Source organism: Hemiscyllium ocellatum, chromosome 13 (genome assembly GCF_020745735.1).
Source record: "Hemiscyllium ocellatum isolate sHemOce1 chromosome 13, sHemOce1.pat.X.cur, whole genome shotgun sequence".
Classification (NCBI taxonomy): domain Eukaryota; kingdom Metazoa; phylum Chordata; class Chondrichthyes; order Orectolobiformes; family Hemiscylliidae; genus Hemiscyllium; species Hemiscyllium ocellatum.
In genome coordinates this window covers 12,620,511-12,645,372 of record NC_083413.1, presented here as the reverse complement: position 1 = coordinate 12,645,372, position 24,862 = coordinate 12,620,511, and the positions used below count along the sequence as shown (strand labels likewise).

The 24,862-nt window shown below is 44.0% G+C and overlaps 1 protein-coding gene across 2 annotated transcripts in view; it reads left to right on the top strand.

Annotated features, from left to right (window-relative positions):
• The first annotated feature begins 858 nt into the window (after positions 1 to 858).
• wwtr1 (WW domain containing transcription regulator 1) overlaps positions 859 to 24,862 on the top strand; it is a 165,784-nt gene continuing 141,780 nt past the window's right edge. Inside the window, exon 1 of one of the 2 annotated variants that reach the window (XM_060834539.1) lies at positions 859 to 1,645. In XM_060834539.1, coding sequence (XP_060690522.1) covers positions 1,236 to 1,645 — 410 coding nt within the window. In that variant the 5' untranslated portion in view covers positions 859 to 1,235. The remainder of the gene's footprint in view (positions 1,646 to 24,862) is intronic. The other variant, XM_060834540.1, reaches the window with a different exon arrangement.

Genomic DNA, 24,862 nt, shown 5'->3' with positions numbered 1-24,862 from the left:
TCAGAAAGAGAGAGAAGGCAGGAGAGGAATGGAAAGGGTCAGTCCCACTGGGAAAGACAGGGGGAGAAAAAGGAGAGGAAAACTAAACTGGAGGCAGCGAGTCAATAACCAAGGAGAGTGGAAAGCCAGACAGATAGAGTGACAAAAGAAAATAGTGGGGGAGGTAGGCGGGGATTAAAATTCCTCTATTCCATATATGGTAATAAAAGAAAGGCAAAGTCATTTCGTGTTCGATCGCTATTCTTAAGGTCACACAACTCAAAAACAAAAGGAGAATGGGGGTGGGGGGGTGTGGGGGTGCGGGTATTGTGGTAACACACAGAGACACAGCCCTCTGAGGGATATCTCCCTTTCCTTGGGGTGTCTTTTATCTGTTCCCCCCCCTTCCCATTCCTGCAGTGCTCTCCGAGCTGGACCCCCAGGAGGGGCTGACATTCCGCCCCTCCCCACCTCTCCACAAAACTTTTTTTATTTTTTTTAAAAATCTTTTTTTCTCTCTCAGAAGAATCATGGATCATTACGGGGGTTTTTTTTTGGCCAGCTGTGTTTCCTCACGTCAGCGAAAAAAAAAGCAAAGAGACACAATCAGAAACTTTCTCTGTACGGGCTGTGTCTAAAAGTGAACCCACCCCTTGTGCTCTCTCCTCCTCCTCCACCCCCCTCCCCAAATTACACATCCCCACCCCCTCAGCACACAAAAAAACAACAATAATGAGGGGGGGGGGGGAAGTGAGTCTGTAAAAAAAGTTGCTTTGGTTGTATTTTTGTTTACATCTATTTCAGTGTGTGTTTTGGGGAGGAGAATGGGAGGGGTGGGGGGGGGGGGGGAATGAGAGGTAGGGAGGAAGCCAGGAAATTGACAAAGACTTGTTTTCCATAGTAAGGTTTCGCTGCTCTGATTTGCTCAGGTCGAAAAGCAACGAGACTGAGAGCTCATGAATAATTAAAACCGCGAGCCTCGGAGCCTGTAGGAACGGCGCTGACCGAACCAACACTCCTTGGAAACTTGAGTTTCCTCAACTTTTTTTCCTCTCTCTCTCACTCGCCTGGAGTTTCTATTCGGCCGATCATGAAAGTCTTGATTATTTTCCACTCGCACTTTTGAAGACTGGACTAGGGGGTGGGTGGGGGAACTTTTTCTTCTTTAAAAAAAGTTTTAGAAAAAGTTTTCCAAACTTTGTATTTATTATTCTTTTTTAAACAAGAGACTTTATATCTATCTATAACATTCTGCAATGGATCAAAATCCGATTCCGCCACCGGGACAGACCATTGTCCGGGTTCTGGGAGATTCCGAGACCGATTTGGAGGCGCTATTTAACGCCGTGATGAACCCCAAGCCAGGCGCTGTCCCGCACCAGGTGCCCATGAGGATGAGGAAACTGCCCGAGTCTTTCTTCAAGCAACCGGACTCCGGATCGCACTCGCGTCAGTCCAGCACCGACTCCAGCAGCAACTTGCCCCAATTCCAGGTGCAGCACATCCGATCGCACTCATCCCCGGCCTCTCTGCCCGTCAGTGCTAACCCGAACTCGCAGCCGTACGCCCACCTCCGGCAGCAGTCCTTCGACAACATAGACGATGTGCCGCTGCCCCCTGGTTGGGAAATGGCCAAAACACCGTCAGGCCAGAGATATTTCTTAAAGTGAGTACACCTTGTACATTTCCAGCTCCCATTTCAACCCACCCTGAACTTTGCCCTACTTTCCTGAGCGATCAAAGCAACAGCAAAGTCTCCCTTGTGCTTGCCCTGAATAACCTCAGAGGGATGGAATTAATTTCTGCGGAAGGGTCACTCTGCTTTCCCTGCAGACCTGCTGAGCTTTTCCAGCAGTTTTTGTTTTTGTTGAGGGGGAGATGGGACTAGATTTGGATTCGACACGATGGGCCAAATGGCCTCACGCTACACTGTAAATCTTGGTAATTTGATAGTTATAAATCTCGGTAATTTGATAGTTATAAATCTGTATGAATGAAGTGGAGGTGCCGGTGTTGGACTGGGGTGCACAAAGTAAAAAATCACACATTTTCACTCAATGAATGAAAATGTCCCGTTGCTGACATCTCCCCAGCCCCTACATCCACTTAGTTTTTTTATTATTTGTAATGACAATTATTTTTGACAGGGGTAGGCTTGAAAATAAAGTGAAAGTTTGTAACTTTTTCTTTTGGGTTGGTCAACAAGAACAGGCTTATTTTTGTTAAATGTAACCAGTCTCCTTTGTTACGTACATAGTTTGGTCCAGTTGTAAAGAAAAACTAAGTGACCTACAGGAAGAGTTATCCATCTGAAGATTTTTGCAAAGTCCTTGCTCTCTCAATAGTGTTGAAAGAATGAGATTGACTAAAAGGGCTGTGATTGGCACAGTCCATAGAAGACTGAGCACAGTGATCGGAGTGGTAAAATGGGCAGAAAACACTTGTACAGATTGTTGCTGTCCAGATGCCCAGTTTGTTCAAATGACTTTCTGGGCTTGCCAAGGTGAGACATGTTTACTATTTCATAATGTGACTTGGAAGTGGCACTTTGAGCAACCAGTATTCTAAAGAGAAGCAAAAGCAGAATTGATGAAGAGTCACTGGACTCAATATTGACGCTGTATTCACTCCACAGACATGGCCAGACCTGCTGGATTTCTCCAGCAATCTCTGTTTTGGTTTCAGATCTCCAGCACCCACAGTTTTTTTTTGTTTTCTTTGATTGGGTCTCCTTTAGAACATAATTACAAATCACACAATGCCAGGTTTATTTGGAAACACTGGCTGTGGGACTATAACCCGGTGTTGTGTGATTTTTAAATTTGTCCATCCCTGTTGAACACAGGCACTTCCACATCTCAGATCATAAGACATAGGAGCACAGGCAGGCCATTCAGCCCATCGACTTCACTTCATCATTCAACAAGACCATGGTTGTTTTGATAATTGTCAAGTCCACTTTCCTACCTTCCTCCCGATAACCATTGATTACCTTACTGGTTAAAAATTGCAGCCTTGAATATACTTAATGACCCAATCTCGAAATCCCTCTGTGGTTAAAAAAAAACCCACATTCACTATCCTCTGAGAGAAGAAATTCCTCGGAGTGGCATGGTGGCTCAGTGATTAGCACTGCTGCCTCACTGCGCCAGGTATCCCAGGTTCGATTCCAGCCTTGGGCGACTGTCTGTGTGGAGTTTGCATATTCTCCCTGTCTGCGTGGACCCCACCTCCGGGTGCTCCGGTTTCCTCCCAAAGTCCAACGATGGGCAGGTTAGGTGAATTGTCCATGCTAAATTGTCCATTGTTGTTCAGTGCATTAGTCAGAGGGCGGGTGGCTTACTCTTCGGAGGATTGGTGTGGGCTTGTTGGGTGGAAGGGCCTGTTTCCACACTGTAGGGAACTTAATCTAATTGCTGCCTTAAATGTGTGACCTCTTATTCTGAGATGATGCCCTCTGGTCCTCGACTCTCCCAGAAAGGGGAAGCAACTTTCCTGCACTTAGCCTAAGAACCCTGTTTGTTTCAACGCAGTTGCATTTCATTCTTCTAAATTCCAAAGAGACCAGCTCCAACCTTCTCAACTTCTCCTTATACCCCATCCAAACCCAGGATCAGCCAAGTGTGTGTTATGGAATGAGCTGTCAGAGGGAGTGGTGGAGGCTAGTACAATTCAACATTTAAAAGGCATTTGGATGGGTATATGAATATGAAGGTTTCGGAGGGATATGGGCCGTGTGCTGGCAGGTGGGACTAGATTGGATGGAGATATATGGTCGGCATGGACAGGTTGGACCGAAGGGTCTGTTTCTGTACTGTAAATCCCTATGACTCTAAGTGAATCTTCTCTGGATTGCAGTATATCCAATATATCTTTCCTTGGGTAAGGGGCCTGTAATTGTTCACACTATTCCAGTTATGATCTGACTAGTGCCTTGTGTAGAATCATAGAATCATCGTAGAATCATAGAATTCCTACACTGTAGAAACAGGCCCTTCAGCCTAACAAGTCCACACTGACCCTTTGAAGAGTAACCCACCCAGACCCATTCTCCAATCCTATTACCTTATATTTACCCTGACTAATTCCTGAAGACTATAGGCAATTTAGCATGGCCAATCCACCTGACCTGCACATCTTTGGATTGTGGGAGGAAACCCACGCAGACACGGGGAGAATGTGCAAACTCCACACAGACAGTTAACTAGGGTGCAAAAATGAAGTCAGAGAGAGTCTGATTTATATACAGTGCACTGGACAATGTCTAAACTCCAGTCTCTGAACATCCCTTCACACTAATTCCTGTGCCAACTTTAGCTCTCTGAGTGTGACTCTGTACTTTGTGCTAGTTTGCTCTCTGGACTTGCTAACTATACACTAGCAACCTGATCCAACTCACTTTTTACGAGTTCCAACCAGCTGTTAGGGAGATTCATGTCCAGTCAGTTTCTGCAAAACTTGTTTTTATCTGCAGATTTCAAACTTGGCACCAGATGGGAGAAGGATAATGTCTTAAGCCCCGTGAATGCACGTCACACGACTTCCTCCCTATTCTGTTTGAGGATCCCTGTGTAGTTGCTGTCAGGATGTTTTTGCTGTATATTTGGGAGAGGGATATTGTCCAGCCCTTGTCGTTGACCTTGTTTATATGCCGAGCCATCCTCCTTTTTTGCATGCTGTTGACAATCTTCTATTGGGTGCAAGATTTTTTTTTGTTCTGTTTGCTATTATTCATCAGGATTGGCAGAGAATGTGTACTTTTTGCCAAATTAATTGAGAAACATTTTAGAGGCAAGCAAGCCTTCAGCCAATGCAATCTCCACCCATCCCCTAGACGCCTTACCAAGGGATAACCTATGTCCATTATCTGTAACACCGTTTATCTTTTGTGCCATTACACCACATAAGTTACATAATATTACTGTCAAGGTTAAAATTTATAGCCTCCCACTCAGTGACTGCTGATACTGTCACTGCTGGTAGTTGGTAGTTCTTTTAGCATTAACACAATATTTGCCATTTGACTGCCATTCTCCAGTTTCCTAATTTCCCCTCCCCCCACCTTGTCTCAGTCGATTCCCTCAAACTCAGCACCGCCCTCCTAACCTGCAATCTTCTTCCTGACCTTTCCGCACCCACCCCACTCCGGCCTATCACCCTCACCTTGACCTCCTTCCACCTATCACATCTCCATCGCCCCTCCCCCAAGTCCCTCCTCCCTACCTTTTATCTTAGCCTGCCTGGCACCCTCTCCTCATTCCTGATGAAGGGCTCTGGCCTGAAACATCGAATTTCCTGTTCCTTGGATGCTGCCTAACCTGCTGTGCTTTAACCAGCAACACATTTTCAGCTCTGATCTCCAGCATCTGCAGACCTCACTTTTTACTCTACATTTGACTGGATAGTCAATATTCTGAAGACTTAACTACACAGTATAGACAACAGCAAAATGTTTCTAGTTATTTGTTCACCAGCTTTACCAAAGGGAAATTGAGTATACTGTATCTCTACTGACCTCAAAGTGCTTTAAAAGTTTAGTGGACAACGAGGTGATAATGACCAGATCCTCTGTCCATGGGTATTGGTTGAAGAAATCATATTGGCCATAATAGCAGGGACAGCCATCCTGCTCTTATGGAGTCACAATGTCATACAGCATGGAAACAGACCCTTTGGTCCAATGAGGCAAAAGTGAGGACTGCAGATGCTGGAAATCAGAGTCTAGATTAGAGTGGCGCTGGAAAAGCACAGCAGGTCAGGCAGCATCTGAGGAGCAGGAAAATTGACGTTTTTGGCAAAAGCCCTTCATCAGTTTTCCTGCTCCTCGGATGCTGCCAGACCTTTAATGCAGATCCCTTCGGTCCAACCAGTCCATGCCAAACATAAACTCAAACTAAACTAGTCCCACCCGCCTGCTCCAGGCCCATATCCCTCCAAACATTTCCTATTCGTGTATTTATTCAAATGTCTTTTAAACATTGTAATTGTGCCCACATCCATCATTTCCTCAGGAGGTTCATTCCACAGGCAAACCACCCTCTGTGTAAAATATTTGCCCCACTTTTTAAATCTCTCTCCTCTCAACTTAAAAACGTGCCCCCGAGTCTTGAAATCCCCCATCCTAGGGAAAAGACAGCTACCATTAACCCTATCTATACCCCTCATGATTTTATACACTTCTATAAAGTTGTCTCTCAACCTCATTTTAGGACTATCTAGTTGTAACATCACAGACAGTGTGTAGCACACCCTCAATACTGCACTGGAGCATTAGCCCAAATTCTGCCCTCATGGCTCTAAACTGGGGTCTGAATCCCCGCTTTCTAAACAAATGTGAATGCGATATTTGACATGATTATGGATGTAAATCTTACTGTGTGGCTGAAGCATGTTTTGAAACATTAACAACTTATGTTTCTGTGGTATGCAGGTGAACTTAAAAAAAAGCTTGACCTGATATCTTAGGAAATAAATGCATTGATTTGTGTGGCCTTGAGTGATACATTCAATAAATTTCTGAATTTTAAGTCTAGGTTGAAGAAAGAAACATGCTGGTGAATTTTTCCATTTTGCACCCATCAGGACAGATGCAAGAATATCAAATTTCAAAGGGGTTAACAATGCCAGAAGCTGCGTCTATTCATGTCCTCTATAGGCAAATGAGACTTTTTTTTTGAATTCGTCAAAAATTATATGAAAATGCATTTTCCATAACAACAATCAGATTTGACTTGCCAACCAATTAGTGTCCTATCCGCTCACAATATAAATTGCTTCTACCTTTGAAATTTGGCACTCTTGCACCTGTCCTGATGAAGTGCAAGATGAAAAACTTCAACAGCATGGTTCCTTTTTTCATGAATTCAAACTTCTTTACTACCTGCAATTGTTCTTGAATTTTGTGCAAAGTCTTTAGAATTAAGGCTGAGGGGTGCCCTTACAGAGGTTTATAAAATCAAGAGGGGATAAATAGACAAGGTCTTTTCCCTGGGGTGGGGGAGTCCAGAACTTGAGGGCATAGGTTTAGGGTGAGAGAGGAATAATTTAAATGAGACTTTTGGAGCAACTTTTTCATGCAGAGGGTGGTGCGTGTATGGAATGTGCTGCCAGAGGAAGTGGTGGAGGCTGGTACAATTATAACATTTAAAAGACATCTGGATGGGTATATGAATAGGAAGGGCTTAGAGGGATATGGGCCAAGTGCTTGCAAATGGGACTAGATTAGGTTAGGATATCTGGTTGGCATGGATGAGTTGGACCGAAGGATATGTTTCCATGCTGTACATCTCTATGACTTTATGACTCTAATTGCTTAATCTCATCTAAATAATGAGGATCATATGTTGGCCCCAATGTCATTGTCTGTAGCTTGGGAGCAGGCTGGTGTGGGAGAGACAGATGAGAATTGATGGAACCGGCATGGGAACAGATTGCAATATTAGCTGCTGATCGACATTCGGTTGCCTTGCCTGAGAACAACAATGTGTGAAATGCAGACCAGAAGAGGGTTAAACATGGCTGTGATGTCCTTGATGGTGAAGGAACTTAGTGACCTCTCACAAATCACTGGGACTTTTATGCACCATTAACAGCCTGTGCCATGGATTCACAGTTTAGAATTCAGGCTGAGGGGGTGACCTTATAAAATCATGAGGGGATAAATAGTCAAGGTCTTTTCCCTGGGGTGGGGGAGTCCAGAACTAGGCGGCATAGGTTTAGGGTGAGATGGGAATAATTTAAGAGGGACCTAAGGGGTGCAGCAAATTCTAGCTTTTATCATGCCATGTGTTGCCTGGGACACTAGACTTGGGCTGGGAGGAGAGAGGAAAGATGCAACAGCGAGTTTGGAAAAAGACAACCCTTAAAAGGTAATCGGAGAATGACTTCAGATTTTTAAAAACCTCAGGGTTATTTTCTTGGCAGAATTTGCACATTTTTGTTTGTTTGTGGCTGAATCACAACAGTTGGTATTCAAGCACTGGACTACCAAGTTAAGACATGGACGTCTTGTCAAAGGTATGTACATCTGCTGAACAACTAAAGATGGGCCAACAAGCAAACAGTTGTTTTGAATTGTTGGAAGTGTAATGACTACAGTAAGTTTGGTTCTGGATGAAACCTCAAGGTGTAGGAAGTAAATTCTAAAATTCACTAAAGAGTGACTGTTGAATCAGGGATGTAGTTCATTTGCAGTTTTTGTTTCCAATGCTCAAATGACAAAAGTTGTGAAGGGCCTTCAAAACAAAGCCTAAAGCTTAAAACTTAGAAAATTGCTGATGATACACAAAGCTAAGTGGGAATGTAAGCTGTGAGGAAACTGCAAAGAGATGGAGACAGTTAAAAGAGTCCTGATGATGGATCCTGCCCAAAACATCGACTCCTCTGATGCTGCCTGACCTGCTGTGCGTTTTCCAGCTCCACACTTTATCGATTCTGACTTTCCAGCATCTGCAGTCCTCACTATCTCCTAAAGAATAAGCAACCAGGTGACAGATGGAGTGTAATGCAGCAAAATATTATCAACTTTAAAAGTTAGAGGAGAGAAGCAACATTTTATAGAAAAGAATGTTGATATTCAGAGTCTGGGTGCATTCACTGAGAAACACAAGGCAGTTGGCACGAAAGCCATCAGGAGCGCCTGTGGCGTATTGACCTCCAATACAAGGGAATAACCCGAATTTAAGAATAAGAAAGCCTGGCTACAGTCATGCAGGGCTTTAATAATACCATACCTGGAATATAATGTGCAGTTCTTGGTCTCCATATTTATGTTGGGTAGGGGAGTGATACAATTAGCTAGGTGGCTAAATGGTTCATGTGCAAGTCAGATTGCAAACAACCAATTTCCTTTCTGGTTGAGGTAGCCTTGAGGTAAGTCTCCTCGTGGTAAATAAAAGTGTAGCACCGTTACATGGTTATGTGACTAATCACCATGGACCTACCTCTGGGAGGAGAATAAATATACTTGCATCGGAGGCAAAAGTTCACCACATTGCTTCCTGGGGTGACAAGGTTGCCCAGCGATGAGAGACTGTGTAAATTGGGTCCCTATTCTCTGCTTTTAGAAGATTGGGAGGAGATCTCATGAAACGTACCATATTCTGAAGGGGCTTAAGCTGACATGTATGGGCAGAACCTCAGGATAAGGGCTGAATCATTGAGGTCTGAGATGAGGAGAAATTTCTTTGCCCAAAAGATTCTAAATCTTTGGAATTTTCTATCCCGGGGGTGGTTGGTGTTCTATGGTTGAATACATTTGAGACTGAGATCAACAGAGATTTGGTCCCTCAGGGTGGGAGTTTGGAGTTGAAACCGAAGATAGTTTTGAGTGCATTGAATGGTGGATCAGACAAAATGGGCTGTATGACATACTCCAGCTGCAACCTTTTATATTCTTGCGTGAAAGTTTGTCAGTTGCCTCTATGACTACTTCACAACTCATTCAATGCTCACATTGAGTTCATCTTTTTCCGCATGTAACAGATGCAAAATGTTTTATGCATTGATGGTTGTCATAAAGCGCTGTTGTGAAAAGACAGCAAGCCCATTCATAATTTTGGTCCTTGTAAGTCTCGCAGTTTTCTTGTTTTCAATTGATTCCACAAACCTAAAAAGGTGAAAGCAGCAACTTGCCTTGCTGACTCAAAACAGCCAGGACTTGTAACTCCTCAAAATAATAACAACACACATTTTTATTGGCTGCAAAGCAGCTTACCTCGAAATGTTAGGTGAACATAGGAACAAGAACAGAATATTTAGCCCTTTGAGCTTGTTACAATTTGAGATAGTTGCAAACGCAGCATGCCTGATGGCGCTTGTATTATTGCTTTTGGAGATAACTGGACCCTTCTTTTGACTTCTAATGACTTTATGCCCAGGAGCAGTTCCTCTCCCCATCATTATAATACTAACGTCAGTACTCATGACAAAACAGATCAGTGCATGCACAACAGACGTGTTTCTGTCTTGGCCTTTCCTGCCTGCATCAACTAGGTTTTGGAGTTAATTTGGAAAGTTCGCAACGATAGCAGTTTCTATTCACTGGTGACATCAATTTAAGGGATACAGTTCAGTCATTCTGAACTTATTGCATAGCTCTTGCAACCCAGCCACCAGAAATTAGGGATGCTAGGCTGCCCAAAATACATTTTCTTTTTGTATACAGGCACTTGTAGGGTGCCAGTCAGTTGCAATCTAGAGAGTAATTCAGCAAAGAATTCTTATGATATCCTGAACCATGACAACAGATTCCTCATATTGAATTAAAAAGCAAAATACAGTGGAGGGTGGAAATCAGAAACAGGCACAAAGAATGCTGGAGAAACTCAGAACCTCTGAAGAAGAATCATATCGAATCTGAAACCTTAACTCTGTTTCTCTCTTCACAGATGCTGAGTTCCTCCAGGATTCTCTCTGTTTGCCTCATATTAAGTACTGCTTGAATTACTTGGCCAGCTGTGTTTTCTTTCACAATATATAGTTCATGGACTAATGTTAAAAAACAATTTCCAAAATAATTATTTTATCTTAGTACAGAAGAGGGACAAGGTTAACCAAAGACAATAATGAGATAATGGTGATTGTTTTCATGAAGGAATTATATTTAGTTCTTTTGGGTAAAGGGATGAAAGAGAATGGTTAGAAAGTAGGAACAGGGGACTGAGTTGAATGAACAGCCATGATCATGTTGAACGGTGGAGCATTCTCGAAGGGCTGAATGGCCTATTTGTGCTCCTTTTTCCTGTTACTAAGTGCGTGAAAGCTTATTCTCATTGAAGTAATTGGACAGTATTTAAGAGGAGGAAGGGCACTTCCTTTTGGGGGGGGCGGTAAGGAGGGTGTAGAGGTCCCATCTGCAATGCCACTGGAGACGTGGTGCGGTTACTTCACTCACCCAGGAACAGGAGGGTGATCGGAGGAAGAGTATGGCGAGGGATGTCACATCGGGAGGTGTGGCAAGGCTTGCTCTCAGCAGCCCTCCCCATTCCCTACCCCGTTTCTCAGGCAGGTACTAAATGAGATTACTAGCCAGGCTTCCAGCAAGGGGACAGGCTCACACACTGCTGAGTAAATGCCAATGGTAATGGACTGATGTCCTTGCATGAGCATTCATTTCCAATTTCAGTGCCTCAGTTGTAGCAGGATGACACAGTGACACAGTGGTTATCTAGAGACCCGGGTTCAATTCCCGCCTCAGGCGACTGACTGTGTGCACATTCTCCCCGTGTCTGTGTGGGTTTCCTCCGGGTGCTCCGGTTTCCTCCCACAGTCCAAAAATGTGCAGGTTAGGTGAATTGGCCATGCTCAATTGCCTGTAGTGTTAGGTGAAGGGATAAACGTAGGGGAATGGGTCTGAGTGGGTTGCGCTTCGGCGGGTCGGTGTGGACTTGTTGGGCTGAAGGGCCTGTTTCCACACTAAGTAATCCAATAGTCCTTTCCATTCGTAGACTTGACTGGGGCAGTGGTTTGAAGTTAGTAAGGTCTCCACCCTCCTGCCTGATTAAATGTACACTTCCTCCCCACCATCACTAAAAGCAGTGTTCAGTTTCACCAAGGGGCGTGAACAAATCTCGAATTCAATGCTCTTCCAAACTATTGTCAATGTCCTGATGAAACTCACCTGAGTCAGAAAAGTAGGGTCCCCACAAGACTTAGTCTCTCAGCACCAAATGCTGATATCTTGATTATTTTTGATGTGATGACTCAATTTAGCAAGACATAGAGACTTGGCACCCGTGCTACAATTACATAGTGTATCAGCAGAGATTCTCTAATAGTCTGAGTCACCATAATCACCCATATGACTTCACAAAGCCATGGTCTTGAACACTTGTGAAACAGATGCAGGCCTGGCACTTGGTTCCTCTGTATAAAACCAGAAAGCTTTATCAATTTAAACTGAAAAATGCGTTGCTGGAAAAGCACAGCAGGTCAGCCAGCATCCAAGGAGCAGGGTGCTGCCTGACCTGCTGTGCTTTTCCAGCAACACGTTTTCAGCTCTGATCTCCAGCATCTGCAGTCCTCATTTTCTCTCTGAAACTGCCCCCCCCGCCATTTCTTGCTCTCTTTAGCCACAACTCTAACAATTGTGTGTAGCTCGTAGATTTCTCTGCCACTAAAATTTGATACTTCTGCTGCTCTTTCAATTTCCCACCAAACAATACAAAACATAAGAATTAACATCCCCAACCCTAGTTCTTCATAATTCTGTAGTTTCTTTACCTTGTCTCTTATTCTTCCTTTCTGTGAGATTTATCACCGTGTACCATGATCTCCATTTCCACTAAGCTTCCAACTTTCCTCCCTGATCCCCATTATCATTGTAAATCATTTGTTTTCCTGTTCCCCCCTCAAAACCATCTCCTCCCTTCAAATCATCTACCCTTGACTTCTCTGTCCCTTCAAACTGCTACTCCATCTTCAAGCTTACATTCTTGAATGTCATGTTGGATCTAAAACATAAGAACAAGGAACAACAGCAGGCCACTCAGCCCTTCAACCCTGCTACCCCATTCAATAACATCATGTTTGATCTGATTTCAACCTCAATTCTACATTCCTGCACATTCCAAAAAAGTTTGGTCATTAAAAATCCATCTACCTCCGCCATGAAAAATATTTAAAGAGTCTGCATTCATTGCCTTTTGAGGAAGGAAATTCCAAAGATATGCAACTGATTGTTTTTTCTTGCAATGTTTCCTCATCTTTGTCTTAAATGAACCACCACACAAGAGTAAATATTCTTTCCACATCCACTTGGTCAAGATCTCTCAGGATTTTATATATTTCAGTTAAGTCACCTCTGAATCTTCTAACTTCCAGAGGTTATAGACTGAGCTTGTCCAGCCTTTCCTCATAAGGCAATCCGCTTTAATTCCAGGTGCTAGTCTTCTAAACCTTCTCCAGACTGCTTCCAATGTGTTAACGTTTTTCTGTGAGTGCAGTGACCAATGCTGTACATAGTACTCCAGATGTGCTCTCACCAATGCCCTGTGTAACTGAACCATCTTCTCCCAACTCTTGCATTCAATTCCCCTCATAATAAAACATGACATTTTATCCCTGACTCCTTGCTGTACCTGGATACTCACCTTCTGTGATTAATGCAAATATTTCACATTTGCCCACATTGTACTCCACTTGCCAGATCTTTGCCCACTTACCTAAGCTATCTGTATTCCTTTGCCTGTTCCTTAGGTCCTCTTCACAGTTCGCTTTCCTACCTACCTTTGTGACATCAACAGATTTAGTGACCACATCTTGATCCCTTCATTAAAATCATTTCTATAAATTGTAAATGGTGGTGGCCCTGTGCACACCACTAGTGACATCCTGCCAACCTGAAAAAGACCCATTTATTCCTATGCTCTGCTTCAGTTAACCGGCCAATCTTCTATCCATGCCAATATGTTAAAAATGCACACATTTCCAGCAATAATTTTCAAGTTTACACACCCTGCAAAGGCTCGTTCTTTCTTTCTCTTCCTTGACTTGTCTGCAACCTTTATTATGATGTAGGGGTGGCACAGTTGCTCAGTGGTTAGCACTGCTGCCTCTCAGCACCAGGGACCCGGATTCGATTCCAGCCTTAGGCGACTGTTTGTGTGGAGTTTGCATGTTCTCCCCTTGTCTGTGTGGGTTTCCTCCAGGTAATTGGGTTTCCTCCCACAGTCCAAAGATGTGAAGGTCAGGTGAATTGGCCACGCTGAATTGCCCATAGTGTTATGTGCATTAGTCAGGGGTAAATATAGGGTTGGGGAATGTGTCTGCGTGGGTTACTGGGAGGGTCAGTGTGGACCTGTTGGGCCGAAGGGCCAGTTTCCATATTGTAGGTAATCTAATCTTGACTATATCTTCCTTGTACAATCTTTGCTGCATTGTTCAGCTCTAACTTTATGAAACAAATTTCACCAAATAAATCTAGGTTCCCTTCCTACAAACCTTTGGGGGACCCCAAAAGGTTTACTAATGGTCTCCTCCTTTTCCACTGCTGTATTTTGCCTTGTGGCAGGATCACCATGAGAAATATAATGGAACTTTACTGTTTTCTGAAGGTAGGTTGGCATTGTTAAATTGGAAGCCATGAAAGTAGCACCATGCTATCTCGAGTATCCATGTGCTCTTGGGTATTTTGTCCAGAGTAGAGGATGTGTCAGATGGCTCACCTATTCATATACCAGTTCAGGCCCTTAAGTGGACAATAAATGGCCACTTGAGTGCCTCAGCCCACTGATGCTGCGACTTTTCCAGGGCCACGCTAGGTCTGCAGCCTGCTCAGAGACAGCTACCAACCTGGTGGAAGGGCTGTGGGAGTCAGGGGAAGATCCAAAGTGTGTCCTTTCCCCAGTAGATCCAACCCCCACCTCTGTACCCAGCACTTGTTAACCTGTCACCTTGCACCCTCTCCAGGCCTCTTCGCCTTGGCCCAGCAACACTCTGGACTCACCTCACAATCGAATTCCTTGAATGTTTTTCTTGGAGACTGTCGCAGTCCCAGTCATGGCCATCACTGGCGCCGTTGAGACAAGATTTCTTATCCAGCAGCTCTCAGAGGTGCAACGTCCCCTTTGACCCTCAAGCCAGCAAAAGGTTTGACAGCTGTGAAAACTACGATGGTTCTTGCTGAGTGAGCTGGCCAAGGAGCATGAGAGTCTGAACCCTTCCCCCACTGTCCATTAAAGACCTCAAACTTAGCATAAGATTCTCCCCACCGAGTCAACATGCAACATATACTGATTGTACTCACTTCATTCCCTCTGCTGTCAGAATGTCTGATTCCAGACATGCATAGCAACATAGCTCATCAACCTCTTGAACCTGCGTCACCATCCAATCAGGAGAAAGTGAGGACTGCAGATCCTGGAGATCAGAGCTGAAAAATGTGTTGCTGGAAAAGCGCAGCAGGTCAGGCAGCATCCAAAGAGCAGGAGAATCGACGTTTCGGGCATGAGCCCTTCTTCAGGAATGGGGAAAGTGTGTCCAACAGGCTAAGATAAAAGGTAGGGAGGAGGGACTTGGGGGAGAGGCGTTGGAAAAACCCTCGAACTCAGCACCGCCTTCCTAACCTGCAATCTTCTTCCTGACCTCTCCGCCCCCACCCCCCACTCTGGCCTTTCACCATCACCTTGACCTCCTTCCACCTATCGCATTTCCAACGCCCCTCCCCCAAGTCCCTCCTCCCTACCTTTTATCTTAGCCTGCTGGACACACTTTCCTCATTCCTGAAGAAGGGCTCATGCCCGAAACGTCGATTCTCCTGTTCTTTGGATGCTGCCTGACCTGCTGCGCTTTTCCATCAACACATTTTTCAGCTCACCATCCAATCAGGTCAAACCAAACTGCATCTTGCCTCCATTTACTTGACTTGAATGAAAATACCTTCATTATACAATTTCTGAACAAAACTCTCAGTTTTGAAATTTGATTGGCCACAATTGTCTCTACATAAATATTGGGAAAGGCGCAATCATTGGCTTCATGCTCTCTGCAATATGTCCATCCAATCACTTTGCCCACCATCGAAAGTTGCCGAAAACTGTTTGTGACTTTGGTGCCTTACTTAATCCCAGCATCTGAATCTAAATCAAAAAGGCAGCCAATTTCCACTCGTATGACATTGCCTTCCTCTGTGATCTTGGGCACGTATTTAACAAGAACCTTGTTTATAGGATTGAGCCAAAATAAGGGATGGGTACTAGATTTATTACAGGCATGCTGTGTGGGTTCACTGTTTGACTTTGACAGGTATGAGGGTCATCTTTTGGTTATTGGTGTTCATTCTAATCCCCACCCATCTCAGGTATGCTTGTATGAGCAGTCTGTCACTGGGTAATCTGTCAATATCTGTCTCGTCACCCTGTTTTAAAAAGGAATTGTGAAGATTAGTCCAAAATTATCAGGGCTATTTTTGTCGCATGGCCCTGCATTCTGAATAACTTTATATTTATAGAAAGACTTCCAATCTGCTTGCCAATCAGGTGTGACCCTGTAGACATTAATTCGTTGGAAAGTGTCTATGGAAAAGGACCAGACAGTATAAGATAGAAAATGTGCTGTCCAAATTTGATCTGTTTTCAGATGCTTTGATAGCATTTATACACGATTGAACTATTACCACTGTAATTCATCGACCAATTTCAGTTTTAAGAAGTGTCCACATTCTTCAAATACTAATTTCCAGCAGAGTCTTGTCAGAATTGGGTGTAGTTAGTCTCATTTGGTTTTCATAGAATTTCTACAGTGTGGAAGCAGGCCATTTAGCCCATCCCAACCCTCTGTAGGGCATCCCACCTCGACCTAGCACCCCCACATCCCATGGCTAATCCACCTGGCCTGCACTCTGTTGGGCAATTTGGCCAATCCACCTAACCTTCACATCTTTAGACTGTGTGAGGAAACCCACACAGAAACAGTGAGAGAATGTGCAAATTCCACAGTCACTCAAGGATGGAATTGAAGCCAGGTCCCTAGTGCTATGAGGCAGCAGTGCTAACTGCTGAGCCACCATGCCATTCAGATTTTCTAGCCTCCTCTGCAGGTTTTTATAGTACAATATAAGTTGGAGGGGACTATAGATGTAAAGATTGTAAATATAGGGTCAATTGGGTAACAGTTATGTAAACAATGGTTATGCAAATGTATTTTATTTATTTCTTGAATTTGATTTATTGGTCCTACTTGGAGGAGTTGGAAGTAGTTGGGTAAATTATCTTGTAAGGAAGTATTGATAACACATTACAATTATTTCATTCCCTTAAAAGATTTCAAGTTAAAATTTCACATCTCTTAATGACCAAGGTTCACGTTGATCACTTACATGAGGTGGTGAGTATCTCCAGCTGCTATATGCTTTGACCATGTAAGGGCAGTAACAGTGGAGTGTTTGTGGTTTTGCCAGCCGAGGTAATTCATCCACATGATGGCTAGGCCTCGCTACGAAAGACAAAGTGCTACAAACAGCTAATTAGTCACTGGTGACAGTGAGAAAGTGTGATTCCAAAGAAATGAGATACCTGACTCCTAAAGTTGTTGATTTGCACTCCAACCCTTGTATCACTTGGTTGCTGCTAAACCTATGTACTTACTGCACTTGTATGATTGTATAGGACCTGAAGGTGCAACTGAATTGCTACCCCCTTAAAGATTACCAAAGAAATGTTAGAGAAATGTTTAAAAAATGATGCACACTCAAATTAGATAATTCAATTTCCACTCTTGCTGGTTTCCATGGTTTTTCTCATTACATAATTTTTAAGGCAGGATTGTAGATTCGCCAAGTTTAAGTGCATTTAAGTCGTCATTGGACAGGCATATGGATGTATATGGAATAGTGTAGGTGGGATGGACTTCAAATTAGTATGACAGGGCGGCGCAACATCGAGGGCCGAAGGGCCTGTACTGCGCTGTAATGTTCTATGTTCTATGATTGAGTGTGTTAGAAGGCTGCCTTGCATCTGACAAGGTTATTGTTTGCATAATCAATATTCAGCAAGAACATTGCCTGGTATGAGACATAGCCACACACACACAAACCAAGAAGGTGTCTAAGATTTGGCGCCTGGCTATAATGAATGGACTAATATCAGTCATAATGTTAACATGGTTTTTGGTGTTTGGACCAATGAGGTGAATGTGATTACTGTCTGATGACCATTACTAGGAGTGTAACTAGATGCATTTGGACACAATTGCAATGGGCATAGTTGTGCAATAATATTTACATCTAAGGCTCACATGTTCAGAAAGTTCATCCAGGTGAAAGGGCCAGTGGTTTTTCAACTGAAGTATGGATTGACGCTATGTGAGGGAGTTAACACAGGCTTTTTTAAATCTCTGTATGTGAGTGTATCCTTTGAAAGCCTCCTCTTTTCTGGCTTTAAGGCTCTGTCATAAAAATTAACTGTAGCTCTTCTCAAGAAGTTGCCACAATTTGAGACTTTGAACTACAGCGAAAGGCTGAATAGGTTGGGCTGTTTTTCCTGAAGTGTTGGAGGTTGAGGGGTGACCTTATTGAGGTTTATAAAATCAAGCGGGGCATGGATAGGGTAAATAGACAAGATCTTTTCCCTGGGGTGAGGGAGTCCAGAACTCGAGGGCATTGGTTTAGGGTGACAGGGGAAAGATATAAAAGGGACCTAAGGGGCAACTTTTTCATGCAGAGGATGGTGCATGTATGGAATGAACTGTCAGAGAAAGTGGTGGAGGCTGGTACAATTACAACATTTAAAAGGCATCTGGATGGGTATATAATAGGAAGTGCCAAGTACTGGCAAATGGGACTAGATTGGGTTGGTATATCTGGTTGGCATGGATGAGTTGGACCGAAGGGTCTATTTCCATGCTGTACATCTCTGTGACTCTAAGAAGAAGAAGACTGCTGAAGAAGAGTCCAGTTGGGCTTGAAAGATTAACTTTGTTTCTTTCTCCACAGATGCTGCCAAACCTGCTGAGTTTCTCAGGCACTTTCTGTTTTTTGTTCTAATTTAGCTTTGGCATTTTTGAGATCCATAAAGTTTATCTTTAAATACATTGGGAATAAATTGCCAACTCATGAATGCTGGGTAACATATGTCATACTGGTGCAGCTAAGGAGTCCTTTCTGATTATGGAGATACATTTGAGTGACATCAGATTAACCGAGTATTCACGTTGAGCTGTACCTCATTTGGGAATGTTGTTTGGCAAGCCTGCCCCGGAATCTCCACAAGAATTAAAGATTTATCTCGTCACATCATTTCTACTGTTGTTTGAGCATGTTTGTTTTATAATTGTATATATGGTTGTGTGATAGGGGGAGAGGAAATAATTTGAGAGATAAATGGTGGAGGATAGAAGATTGTCTGATGGCAGCCTGAGGATTGTGCAGTGGGAAATAGCAGTGCACTGGGAATGGCGTAATCCACGGTCCCAGGTTAATGCTTTGGGGACATGACTTCCAATGGAAGCTTGAGCGATTTAATAAGTCAGGAATTGAAAGGCTAGTCACGGACCTGAAGCTACTCCTGGATTTTAGAAAATACCCATGTGGTTCGCTCATGTCCACAAAAAGTCTGACAAATCCAACTTGGCCAATTACATTGCCAACAATCTACTCTTGATCATTGGTAAAATGATGTAAGGGGTCATTGACAGCACTGTCATTTGGCACACACAGTGGAATACCCTGCTTTCTGATGTTCAGTTTGATTTCTGTCAGGGCACTCAGCTTCTGACCTCATTACATCCTTGTTTCAAACATGGATAAAAGAGCTGACTTCCAGAGGTGTGGTGAGATTGGCTGTTCTTGACATCAAGGCAAAATTTTGACTGATTATGGCATCAAAGACCCAGAGCAAAAGTACAGTCAATGGGAATCGGAAAGGTCTCTGCTGATTAGTCATACTTGGCACAAAGGAAGATGTTTGTGGTTGTCGGAGGTCAGTCATCTTAGTCCAAAGACGTTCCTCAGGGTAATGTCCCAGGCTCAGTCATCTGCTTCATCAGCTGCTTGATTAATCCCATCCCTTCATTATAAGGTCAGAAGGGGGTATGTTCGCCAGTGATTGTGCAATGTACAGCATCTTTTGTGACTTCTCAGATGCTGAAGCAGTCCATATCCACGTGTTGCAAAACCTTGACAACATTCACCTTGGACAGATATGTGTGTAGTGACATTTGTGGCCACGCAAATTCCAGCCAACAACCAAGAGAAAATCAATACCCCTTGATGTTCAATGGCATTACCATTGTTGAATCCCTCATTATCAACATCCTGGGTGTTACGAGTGACAGAAATTAAACCTTCCATATAAATATGGAGCAAGAGTGGGACGCAGGTTAGGAATTCTCCAGCGAGTAAGTAACCTCCCCACTCCCCAAAGCTTGTTCACCATCCACAAGGCACAAGTCAGGAGTGTGATGGAACAATCAGCACTTGCTGCATGGATGCAGCTACAAGAACATTCAAAAAACTTGACACCATCCAAGAAAACGTATTCCGGTTGCAAGTTTGCTCGCTGAGCTGGAAGGCTTGTTTTCAGATGTTTTGTCACCATGCTAGGTAACATCATCTGTGAGCCTCTGGTGAAGTGCTGGTGTTCTGTCCCTCTTGCTATTTACCTGTCTTGGTCTGTTAAGGTGGATGATATCATTTCTGGTTCTTTTTCTCAGAGCTTGGTAAATGGGCTCCAATTTGATGTGTTTATTGATGAAATTCTGGTTTTGTTAATAAACGTATCGATTTGGACCCCATTTACCATCCTCTGAGAAAAAGAACCAGAAATGATATCACCCACCGTAACGGACCAAGACAGATAAATAGCAAGAGGGACAGAACACCAGCACTTCACCGGAGGCTCACTGGTGATGTTACCCAGCATGGTGATGAAAGGTCTGAAAACAAACCTTCCAGCTCAGCGAGCAAACTTACAGCCTGAACCTCAACTTGAGCTACAAATCTTCTCAAAAATAATCAAGTGGAATACTTTTTGCTAATACCCTATCCAATAGTCATAGGCTCATAGAGCTGTACAGCATGGAAACAGACCCTTCAGTCCAGTCCGTCCATGCCAACCAGATTTCCCAACCCAATGTAGTCCCACCGGCCCATATCCCTCCAAACCCTTCCTATTCATAATAGTGTTGACATTCACTCTGCTTACCATCATTAATGTATACCATCAACAAGATGCACTACAGCAATTCACCAAGGCCCCTTCGACAGCACCTTCCAAACTTTCAAGCTCCAACTCCTAGAAGGACAAGGATAACAGCTGCATGGGAACACCAATCCCTTCAAGTTTACCACCAAGCAGCACACTATCCTGATTTGGAAAGGTATAATGATTCCTGCCAACTGTATCAAAATCCTGGAACTCTCTTTTCAGTCACATGATAGGTTTCTGCACACTCCATGTACTACAGTCTGTTCTGATATAACATGATAGCTCTGTTCCTGTGTGACACCACATTATAAGAAAATCGCATAATAGCAGCACAGTTTAACTCAATGGGACACCCCGGAATTATAGCCGATACAGGCGAGGAAAGTTCACGTTCTACAAATAATGGTCTCAATTCTTCAATCGTGTTATAGCCAATTCGTGTTGAAGAAACTGGCATTATAGCAGAACCGACCATACAATGATTGAGGGAGCCTCACCGACATTTTCTCAAGGGCCCTTAGGGATGGGCGATAAGTGCTAGCTCATGGATAAATATAAGAGAAATTTCTCCTTCAGGTCTGACATACATATAGCTCCAGACCCAAAGCAATAAAAATTGGCTCTTCTGAACTCAGGGGTGGCACGGTGACTCAGTGGTTAGCACTGCTGCCCCACAGCGCCAGGGACCCGGGTTCAATTCCGGCCTTGGGCAACTGTCTGTATGGAGTTTGTATATTCTCCCCGTATCTGCATGGGTTTCCTCCAGGTGCTCCGGTTTCCTCCCACGTTTCAAAGATGTGCAGGTCAGGTGAATTGGCCATGCTAAATTGCCTGTAGTGTTAGGTGCAGGGTAAATGTAGGGAAATGGGTCTGGGTGGGTTGCTGTTCGGGGGGTTGGTGTGGACACGTTGAGCCGAAGGGCTTTTTCCACACTGTAGGAATCTAATCTAGTCTAATAGGAATTGGAGATGAGCACAAATGCTGGCCTTGCCAATGACATCCATGTCGCAAGATAGAATAGAGACTTGCAGACTCTTGATTATGGTATTGGCCAAAGTGATTTGGAGAATATTTCAATCCTGAGCATTGACAAAACTTACATTAATTAGCGCACATGAGTTCATATATTAAAAAATGAGTTGAAAGATAAGTATCTTAAAACCACCAGTTAGAAGACGTTAGTTGATTAGTTAGTCGTACTAAGGCTGGTATATGGAAAACCCACTTATTCACAGATAACAGTTCGAATGAGAGTTAAAAATAAGTGTGAGTCCAGCAAACAGTAATGGCCTATATGCAATGAATGAGTAACTGTTCTGATTATAAAAATCATTGCATTACTGAAAGTGAACCCTCGCACTGTGTGTCCGCATGACTGGAAACAGGATGTGTTTGCAAGTCGCAGCACAGTGGTGGGACAGGCTGATGCTAGTGTATTTTGGAGGCTGAAGTTTCAGCAAACTCAATCACATCACATCATTTAGGTTTCCAGCACACCTAGACCAGTCTGATCAAACAGTTAAGGAACAGGTTTTCCTTGCTAGATATTTGCCAGTAAACGTGCCTCCACCTCTCAGCCTTCAGCTACGGAACCCTTTTATCAGCTCTGTGGTTGCAGTAGCCTGTTAGGCAAGGTGTTAGCACTACACTGGCACTCTTCCTGACCAGGATCTGTTCTGATAATACCGCTGTTTGAAAACTACACTCTCAATTGCAGTTACACTAGCTAGGCTGGAAAAAGCTTGGAAATATTGCAGCCAACACAGAGACTTTTTTTTAGATTAGATTAGATTAGACTTACAGTGTGGAAACAGGCCCTTCGGCCCAACAAGTCCACACCGACCCGCCGAAGCGAAACCCACCCATACCCCTACATTACCCCTTACCTAACACTACGGGCAATTTCGCATGGCCAATTCACCTGACCCGCACATCTTTGGACTGTGGGAGGAAACCGGAGCACCCGGAGGAAACCCACGCAGACACGGGGAGAACATGCAAACTCCACACAGTCAGTCGCCTGAGTCGGGAATTGAACCCGGGTCTTCAGGCGCTGTGAGGCAGCAGTGCTAACCACTGTGCCACCGTGCCGCCCACAAGTCTGATCTAACATTTTTTTTTCTTCAACGTCTCCTTTCAAGAGAAAATGAAATTCACTTCACCTGCCTAATGCCAGCGGTGACATGACAACATCACCAGACTGGTCATGGTGTAGTCACAGAATCCCTCTGGTGTGGAAGGAGGTCATTCAGCCCATTTAAGTCTGCAGCAACCTTCTGAAGAACATTCCACCCAGACCCAGCTCCCTACCTCTCCACACCCCCCACCCCCCCACCCTTCGAACACCACATTACCATTGGATGCGAGCATGAGAGGTACAGTTAATAAGTTTGCAGATGACACCAAAATTGGAGGTGTAGGGGACAGCGAAGAGGGTTACCACAGATTACAACAGAATCTTGACCAGATGGGCCAATGGGCTGAGAAGTGGCAGATGGAGTTTAATTCAGATAAATGCGAGGTGCTGCATTTTGGGAAAGCAAATCTTAGCAGGACTTATACACTTAATGGTAAGGTCCTGGGGAGTGTTGCTGAACAAAGAGACCTTGGAGTGCAGATTCATAGCTCCTTGAAAGTGGAGTCGCAGGTAGATAGGATAGTGAAGAGGGCGTTTGGTATGCTTTCCTTTATTGGTCAGAGTATTGAGTACAGGAGTTGGGAGGTCGTGTTGCAGCTGTACAGGACATTGGTTAGGCCACTTGGAATATTGTGTGTAATTCTGGTCTCCTTCTGATCGGAAAGATGTTGTGAAAGTTGAAAGGATTCAGAAAAGATTTACAAGGATGTTGCCAGGGTTGGAGGATTTGAGCTGCAGGGAGAGGTTGAACAGGCTGGGACTGTATTCCCTGGAGCATCGGAGGCTGAGGAGTGATCTTATAGAGGTTTACAAAATTATGTAGGGCATGGAGAGGGTAAATAGGCAAAGTCTTTTCCCTGGGTTCGGGGAGTCCAGAACTAGAGGGCATAGGTTTAGGGTGAGAGGGCAAAAATATAAAACAGACCTAAGGGGCAACATTTTCACACAGAGGGTGGTATGTGTATGGAATGAGCTGCCAGAGGAAGTGGTGGAGGCTGGTACAATTGCAACATTTAAGAGGCATTTGAATGGGTTTTTGAATAGGAAGAGTTTGGAGGGATATGGGTTGGGTGCTGCCAGGTGGGACTAGATTGTGTTGGAATAGCTGGTCAGCATGGGTGGGTTGGATCGAAGGGTCTGTTTCTATGCCGTACATCTCTATGACTCTAATCCATCTAGTCTGGACACTATGAACAATTTAGCATGGCCTATCTACCTAATCTGCGCATCTTTGGACAGTGGGAGGGAACCGGAGCACCCAGAGGAAACCCACATAGACACTTGGAGAACATGCAAGCTCCACACAGACCAAAACTGGATCTGAAGCCGAATCCCTGGTGCTGTGAGGCAGCAGTGCTAACCACTGAGCCACCATGCCACCTTCTCAGCATAAGTAAGGCCAGTACTGATTTTTACACATAGTTTGTCATCCCAGCACTAGTCAACAAGAATCCCACCCATTCACATGGCAGGATATCCTAGAGTGACTTGCAGACTCTCTGGAAGGAACTAGGGACTGTTGGGTTGAAGGGAGGACTCACCTCTGGACAAGAGGTGGAACAAACTTCGGGAGTTACAGTATGTGGGAATAGGGGGTTCAATGAGAGTTTGGAATGTGGGAAAGGAATTTACAGGGGATTTCAGAATACGGAAAAGCGATTCAGTGGGATTTGCAGATTATGGGAGAGGGGAATTCAGTGACAGTTCAGAATGTGGGAAAGGAGTTAACAGGGAGTTTGATTACAGAAGAGAGATCCAATGGGACTTGCAGAATGTGGGAAAGGAGTTTCGGGTAAGTTACAGAATGTGAGGTGCAGAGGTTTACTGGGACTTCCAGAGAGTAGTGGGGGTGGGAGAAAGGAATTGGGGAATTCCAGAATTTAGGGAAAAGAGATTAGTGGGAATTCTAGGAGAGGAGAGTTCCAGAATATAGGGCAAGGGGTTCTTGGAGGAATTTGAAATTTGGATGCAAGCTGACCTCTAACACAGATGGTGGAACAGGGAGATGGAGGGAACATGCAGTCCTTTAACAAACCCATCGAACTTTCAAAGTCAAGGACTACAGAATTTTCCTTGCCAAAAGTTTCATTTGTAACATAATCTG